The sequence below is a fragment of the Sabethes cyaneus genome, chromosome 2 (genome assembly GCF_943734655.1).
Source record: "Sabethes cyaneus chromosome 2, idSabCyanKW18_F2, whole genome shotgun sequence".
Taxonomy (NCBI): Eukaryota; Metazoa; Arthropoda; class Insecta; order Diptera; family Culicidae; genus Sabethes; species Sabethes cyaneus.
Window position 1 is genome coordinate 144,004,851 of NC_071354.1, and position 8,482 is coordinate 144,013,332.

The 8,482-nt window shown below is 45.5% G+C and overlaps 1 protein-coding gene across 1 annotated transcript; it reads right to left on the bottom strand.

The window, feature by feature from the left end:
• Positions 1–635: 635 nt before the first annotated feature.
• On the bottom strand, positions 636–6,458 carry LOC128736124 (uncharacterized). The gene is made up of 2 exons (XM_053830604.1): positions 5,703–6,458; positions 636–5,654 (listed from the first exon to the last, which is right to left on the bottom strand). Exons 1-2 carry the CDS (start codon positions 6,456–6,458, stop codon positions 636–638), a joined length of 5,775 nt encoding a protein of 1,924 aa, XP_053686579.1.
• Positions 6,459–8,482: the final 2,024 nt, after the last annotated feature.

The following is an 8,482-nucleotide window of genomic DNA, read 5'->3' on the forward strand; positions in this document are numbered from 1 at the left end:
GAACAAATTGTTACGAAAATGTTACTAGCCGACTTTTTTTGACTTCGTAACTGCTCGTAACGGAAAATTAACTGTTTTGCGACCAGCAAGTTGATGACAGTTCGAAAAAAAGGTTTCAATTTGGTCATTTGGTAACTACCTGGTAACTTTTTGGGATTTTTGTCACTAGAAAACTAAAAAGTAACTATTTTTAATTTTATGTAACCTAACTCGTTACAAGTATCCTAAATGTAACTGCTGTGCAACCTTTTTGTATTTTTTTATTTTTATGATTAGTTACAAGTGCTACTTGGGTTACAAATTTGGTGTTCTGTCTCTAGAAGTGGAGTGGCTTGAATCGTAATATCCACTAAGCTGCTATTATCCGTACTATATTTAAGTTAAGTAACAATCATTAGCACAAAGCATTATTTAGGTTTTATCAATTTGTACTCACACTAGGTTTTAATTTAGATTTAGCATATGCACGGTATAACTAGGTTTAATGAGCAATATAATATAGGTTTAATGTAAATATCGAATAGAAAATCACTGTTAATCAGTGTAAATTTGTAGAATGGAATCTGTAGGTTTCAACTCGTGACTTTTCTGTCCTCTACGATTTGTCTCTCACATACAAACCGATCGTGACGTTATCACTCGGCGACGTTATCACTTTTGACATCTGCACTGTTATCAGTAGCGTTACTACGATGAGGGGTCCCGTCGTTACATACCCCCACCCGTAAACCTTGGTGAGTGTCCGAAACCTGTGAAGCACCGAATCCTGGTTTACTATTCGTCTCGACGTCCAGTACAGCCAATTTCACGGCTGGTCTACGCAGAATCCCCGTTGAAGTCCACACTAACGCCTGCCGTACTCTGCCGTCTCGTCCGGGTATTATACGTTCGATTCTTCCACGTAGCCACTGGTTCCTCGCCTTTCCGTCAACCACCAACACTAAGTCGCCAACCGCTAAGTCCTTCACGTCCTTGAACCACTTGCTTCTCCGTGTGATCACAGGAAGGTACTCTTTAAGCCACCTGCGCCAGAAATCATCAGTAATATATCTTGCCAATTTCCAACTATTACGGAGCGTTAAGTGAATGTTCATCTGTTCAGTGGGTATAAATTTTTCTCCAGAAGAATTGCCTAGCAAAAAATGGTTGGGCGTTAATGCCTCTCGATCGGCAGACTCCAACGGAATAAATGTAAGAGGTCTGGAGTTGATCAAGACCTCGGCTTCCAAAAGAATGGTCTCCAGGGTTTCGTCGTCAGGTTTGCGCGGCCCATTTAGGGCTGCTCCAATAGCTACCTTCACCGATCGGACTAGTCGCTCCCACGCACCTCCCATGTGCGGGGCTGATGGGGGGATGAATTTCCATGCCGTTTGCGAGGTCGTGAACTTACCGGACAGAGCTTTGTTTCTTGCCTCTATTTGTGCCTTAAGCACATTGCTAGTACCTTGGAAACATGTGGCATTGTCTGTCCAGAATTCTCTCGGTAGACCTCTGCGTGCCACGAAACGTTGCACAGCCATAATGCTAGAATCCGTGCTTAATGAATGCACCACCTCTAGGTGCACTGCTCTAATCGTGAGGCAGGTGAACAGCGCCACCCAGCGCTTCACGTTGCTTCGACCTGATTTCACGAGCACTGGCCCGAAGTAATCCAACCCGGTGAATGTGAAGGGTTGAATAAATGCTGTCAAGCGCATCTCGGGCAGTGGAGCCATCGCTGGTGGTTTCGGGGTTGCCTTCGCTAGACGACAGACGACACACGCGCGTTCAATTTTGTCCAACAGTCGTCTCAGTGCGGATATCTGGAATCGTTGGCGAATTTCGTTGAAGACAGTTTCTCGGTTGGCGTGACGGAAACGGCGATGATACCAGTCTACAATAAGGAAAGTGATTAGGTGTTGATTAGGCAGGATGGCTGGAAACTTAGCTTCGATCGACGCATACGGTGCAGCATCGATTCGACCACGACTACGCAAAATGCTCTTCTCGTCCAGAAAGGGACACAAAGTGTAGATTGAGCTGCATTTGTCCACGGTGGCGTGGCGATTTTCAGGTGATCCTTGCGACTTGATAAGTATAGCGATTTCCTCTGCATAAAATTCATTTTGAGCTGTTTTGATTAGCGCCTCTTCGGCTCGCCGGAGCTCGTCGCTGGTGAGATTACCGAGTTGCAAATCCTGTTTCATTAAACGCCGACGAAAATTATCAATGCCACGAAAAACATATGCGGCCACGCGATGCATTTTAGTCCAGCGATTGAACCTTTCGAATACCATATTCGGCGCTAAATGTACTGCGAGAAAGTGGGTAGGACGAAGCTCTTCCTCAGTCGGAACAACTATTCGCTGCTTAGGCCACCGCTCTTCAGGTTCGTACAGGAATGCTGGTCCTCGGAACCAGGGATTTTCTGCTGTCACATGTGGTAATTTATTCCACTTGGTGGCTAGATCGGCCACATTCTGCTTACTTGGTACCCACCGCCACTCCGATTGGTGTGTCGAAGATAGGATCTCCCCAACTCGAACTGCGATGTATTTATGGTAGCGCCGATGGTCAGTAGAGCGAATCCATGCGAGTACCGTACTCGCGTCGCTCCAGCAGTAGCGTTGACTGACTGTAAAGGTGTGATGTTTCTGGATAGTTTCCATTAGGCGGACGCCCAGGACCGCTGCTCTGAGCTCGAGTCGAGGTATTGATAGTGTCTTGAGCGGAGCTACCTTGGTTTTAGCTGCTCCAAGCGCTACCTCTGCACCACACTCGGATTCCAAACGGAAGTATACCGCACAAGCGTACGCGCTTTCGCTTGAGTCGACGAAAAGGTGAAGTTGCAGATTGGAACGTTTCGTCGACGAACGAAAATAACAGCGCGGTATGCGCAGCAGGTCGAGCTGTTGCAGTAATTTCACCCAGTGCTGCCAGCGCTCATTGAGATCTTGCGGAATTTGCTGGTCCCATCCTATTCCCGCGGCCCACAGCTCCTGGATAAGGATTTTGCCGTGAATAAGAAAGAAAGCGATGAGACCCAGTGGGTCGAAAAGACTCATCACCACTTTAGCTACTTCGCGTTTGGTAGGAATATGGTCGCGATCCAAAATGTATTGAAGATCATCTCGTGTACTAAAGGAATAGATGAATACATCTTCTTTGGGAATCCACCTCATCCCCAACACTGACTCGGGCTTACCGTCCCGTACAAGGTGCAAGTTTTTTGCATTTTCCTCAGCCACTTCGCCTATTCTTTGCAGAACGTCTGACTTGTTAGACAGGAAGCGCCGGAGAGTGAAGCCTCCTTTCGAGTGCACCAGCCTGACCTCGTTAACTACTGCAATAGCCTCTTCGACAGTCTCGAAGCTGTCCAAATAATCGTCCACGTAGTGTTTGTTTTTTATTGCTGCTGCGGCTCGTGGATAATCGCTGGCGAACTCATCTGCGTTAATGTTTTTCACATATTGCGCTGATGCTGGGGAACAGGATGACCCGAAAGTGGCGACGTCCATTATATAGATCTGAGGAAGATCTGTAGTGCGATGTCGAAATACGAAGCGCTGCGACTGGCAATCTGGGAAGCGTATTTTAAGTTGATGGAACATTTCCATGATGTCACCCGTCACCGCAACTGGGTGCTGGCGAAACTGGCATAATACCATCGGAAGAGGGGTCAATAGATCGGGCCCCTTTAAAAGCCGAGAGTTGAAGGAAACATCGCCTATTTTTGCTGCTGCGTCCCAGATCAGACGAACCTTGCCAGGCTTCCTGGGATTTGTTATAACACCTAGAGGAAGATACCATATGCGACTGGGTTCAACCGAGGTCAATTCGGTCAAACTCGCTTGGTGGGCGTATCCTTTCTTTTCGTAGTCCACGATTTGTTCACGCACACGTTCTAGAAGGTCTGGCTCTCGTTGAAGTCGACGTTCCAATGCCTCCAAACGTCGGACGGCCATTGGGTAGCTGTCGGGAAAATTCGGGCTGTCCGTGTTCCACAGCAGCCCCGTTTCGTAGTTCGGTCCGGTAGGCCTGCGCCGAGTTGTTTCTTGCAGCAGTTGTATGGCACGTTTCTCGTCGGCTGACTCCACGATCAGACACGAATCAGTAACTCCTGCATCTTCGAGGGTGAAATAATCACGAAGCTGCTCGTTTAGTTCGTGATCCCGGTCGGAAACAGTTCCCATGTGAAACCCAAGAAGCGCTGATTGGGATGATTTGTTTGGAACATATCCATAAACGCTCCATCCTAGGCGACATTTTGCAGCAACCGGATGTGTTTGTCCTCCTTCGCGTAATTTTAGGGGGACGCACAACCTCAAATTGTCCAGACCGATAAGTAATTTGGGTTCAATCGTATCATAGTCGTCGAGTGGGAGGCCGCGCAGATGGGGAAAACGATTCGCTAGATCGTGATACTTTAAGCTTTGAGTCGGCAGAACCAGACGACTAACTGTCCTAGCGTTGAAGAGAGAGTATCGTGAACTATTGCTTTTACCAGAAATGTCGATTTGCACACGTTGTGACTTTGGCTCGACCCGTGTTACATTTGCAGTCCACTTCAGTGTTAGCGGTTCCGATTTCCCATTAGCACCAAGCCGTCTTGCAATAGATTCATCCAGGAGAGTATAGGATGACCCCTCGTCAATAAAGGCGTAAATTATTTCAGAGGTATTGTTGCCATATAAAATAACAGGGAGTATGCGGAAAAGTGGCCACTGTAAATCTCCAGAGGTTACATGGCTAGATGATACGTTTATTCGATCAGAAGAAGGGGAGGAATGCAAAAGAGTATGGTGCTTCTGTCGGCATTCATCGACACCACAACCATGCCAGGATCTACACGGCCATTTGCCATGACTATTGAGACACGTTCTGCAGAGTCCTTTTTGCTGTACCAGCTTCCAGCGTTCATCCACGCTCGCGATGTTGAACTGCTGGCAATCTGCCACTCGATGACCTACTCGCCCACACGATAGGCACGGCTTGCCTGTCCTAACACTGCTTTTGTTACTAAGCGTCTGTGCTGGCTTTTCATCCGCACAATGGGCTTGAACGATTACCGTATTTCCTCGGGGTTTGCTGTTCCTATTTTCATTTGGCATGGTAAACTTTGGTACACTATAACCCGGAACGCTAAAGGAAACTTCGCTTGCTGATGTCACCAGTCCCGACATAAACTCACCAAAGGTGTCAAGAGTTGCAATTTCATGATGATTTTTATAAACTGCCCAATCAAGGCGCAACGAGCCGGGTAGCTTTTCTACCAGTTCCTGCAACAGTACAGGGTTCGTAAGGTGATTAGATTGCTGAGCTGCCTTGAGATGATCCACGAGGTTCTGCACAGCAAGATCGAAGTGTATAACCGTTTCTAGTCGATCCTGCCTCGGCGGCGGAATTTGGTTGATTTTGTTCAACAGCGATCTGATGAGGAGCTCCGGTCGTCCAAAGAGGATACGCAGAGTCTGAATGACGTTCGGTACACTACCTGGCAAAAGCAATCGGCTTTTCACCGACTCCAGGGCGTTTCCTTTCAAGCACCGTTGAAGCCGCACTAAATTTTCCGCATCCGAATAACCGCAGGTCGCTGTAGACTGCTCAAAATTACTTATGAAGATAGGCCAGTCTTCTGGATTGCCGCTAAATACGGGCAGGTCCTTTCCCAATACCTGTCACGCGGCAATTTGCGTTTGTGTCAGGGTTCGTACTGAGGAGACGGGATCCACTGGGTCTTCGGGAATCGGGTTAACACCAAGGTTCTGCTGATTTCCATCTGATCTTCCAGTTTCCTGTCTGTGTAGCCAATTTTCGACCTTTTGCTTGGAATTCACAACCGAATGACCTCCATTGTTTGCTTCTTCCATTCGATGCTCGGAATTAATAACAGAGCCTCCATTACTTGCTTCTGCCAGCTGCCGAATAACCACCTGTCGCTTCTCTAGCGATTCTTTTCTAATTTGCTGCTGTTTACGCCTTAGCTCCATTTCCTCCTTCAGTTTGCGCTCGCGAAGGCGTTTGGCTTCCTCTAACTGACGTTCTTCTTCTTGTAACATCCGCTGCCTAAAGGCTTCATCTTCCAATAAAGATTCTTCTTGTAGTTTTTGCTCTTCTTCGAGGAGTTTTAATTGTTCCCTCAATGCTGCAGCCCGCACGCTGGAAGATACGCTTCCGGGCGGGCCAGGGTTCTTCTTGCTATTCCTAGACCCGGCCTTTGAACCTGCCTTAGATCCTTTGGGCGCTCGTGTCTCGTCGACCGGCACTTTCAGTTGGCCCTTACCCGATTTCACTTCCTTCACTTGCTTCAAACATTGCTTGCATACGTATGCAGCATCCGGCAGCCGGATTTGAGCATCCACACCTGCACATCCAAAATGTTCCCAGCGCTCGCATTTGTCACACTGGACCATCTCATCCTCGGCCGAGTCCACCCGTTTACAGGACTGGCAGTTTTGTGGGGAATTGTTCTCTGCCATACTTCCGATCCCTAACAAATTTCTAAAAGAAATGTTGGGTTAGGTTCACCAACTCCGATTGAGCAACACGTTTTTCTGAGTGTGAGCTTTTAGCTGCAACCAAACCTTTATTTTAGAATAATCAATTATAATTTTTAGATTTAATTTACAACTTACAAATTTGGTGTTCTGTCTCTAGAAGTGGAGTGGCTTGAATCGTAATATCCACTAAGCTGCTATTATCCGTACTATATTTAAGTTAAGTAACAATCATTAGCACAAAGCATTATTTAGGTTTTATCAATTTGTACTCACACTAGGTTTTAATTTAGATTTAGCATATGCACGGTATAACTAGGTTTAATGAGCAATATAATATAGGTTTAATGTAAATATCGAATAGAAAATCACTGTTAATCAGTGTAAATTTGTAGAATGGAATCTGTAGGTTTCAACTCGTGGCTTTTCTGTCCTCTACGATTTGTCTCTCACATACAAACCGATCGTGACGTTATCACTCGGCGACGTTATCACTTTTGACATCTGCACTGTTATCAGTAGCGTTACTACGATGAGGGGTCCCGTCGTTACAACTAGCTCGTATGAAAGTTGGACAATTGCCAATGTTGAGTATTCCAAGGTTGGTACTACTCAAATATTCCATCAAATCAGAGCCTCTCAGATTGATATCCGAGCTGCCCCAAATGATGTGATGGGCATTGGCTTCACTGCCTACAATGAGCGGAAGCCCATTAGATTGGCGGTATCTCACCATATTTCTGAAATCGTCGCTGGGAGACAACAAAGATCGACCGTCCCAGAGCCCCGCATGGCACAGTAGGGGCAGGATGCCCAAAGCACTCCGTTCGCGACTGGCATGTTTTCACCCCTCCAGCCATTCAGTCATCGGCACGGAGTTAGACCTTGACTTAGGGGCTCCTGATTTGCCGACTCTCACGGCAGGGTCAGGTCCCGTGGCTCAATTTTTGCCCAAACGTACAATTCAGCACCAACCGCCAAAGGGCATAACTGCAGAATGTGTAAACAGACCGATTGAGAGTCTCTCTCTGTGCTAATCTATGGCGGGTGTTCCACCTTCTCTGGCTGCGTACGACAACCAAAGTTGCGCACCACCAGGTGGTAGAGATAGGAGTTAGAAAACAGTGGTGATATTTTTGCACTGATTTGCCAGCCAAAAACTGAAAGATTGTTTTTTTAATGGCAAATTTTCCGATAAATAACGTAATATTTTTCCTTCAGAAAAAGAAGAACTGAAAGTAACGACACTAGGTGGGCAATAGCTGCCAAATCGGCCTGCTCTCAAATTCTACCACTGTGGTGCTACATACGCGCGGAATTGTATATCCTAACCAGAACTCCATCATTTAAGTCTCTACAATATTCAGAAATTCAGTTTGTAAATCAATCAAATAATATCAAAAAAATGTTGAAAATTTTCATAAGGTACATTATATTTATAAAAAGAGAAACCTCAAACAAAGTAAAATGTTTCTAGCTTAAGATTTCAATTGACGTATACATAATTTTTTAATAAAGTAAAGAGGTTAAAAAAATCACCCTAGCACCTACCGATTATTACAGATACACATGTATCGCTTACTACTTGTATTTTTTTCAATGTAAGCAGTCACGATCATACGTCTCGGACTTCGCGAGATAGTTCCAAATTTTGTTGGCTTGTCCCGGATGACCCAGCGCAGAACAGAATGGTCATTCTGTTCCAAACCAAAAATTCAACAAGGAAAAAAGCTGGTAGGAAACCCAGTTTTTTATAATTTTTATTGTTTGCAGACTACATCTATGCAAAAAGATACGATTTATACAAAAACCTCATTTTCAATAAAAATGGTCAAAAGGTCATTATAATTTGGAACGGCTCAAATGCCAATGTGAGTGAGAATTTTTCTGAAAATAGAACAATTTTTTTTATTGTCGCCCAATATGTTCTGCATTCGTCACCAAGGCAGACCTATGTATTGAATAACATTTGTATTTGTTTGCTCAAGTCTATATTTTGAAGTATT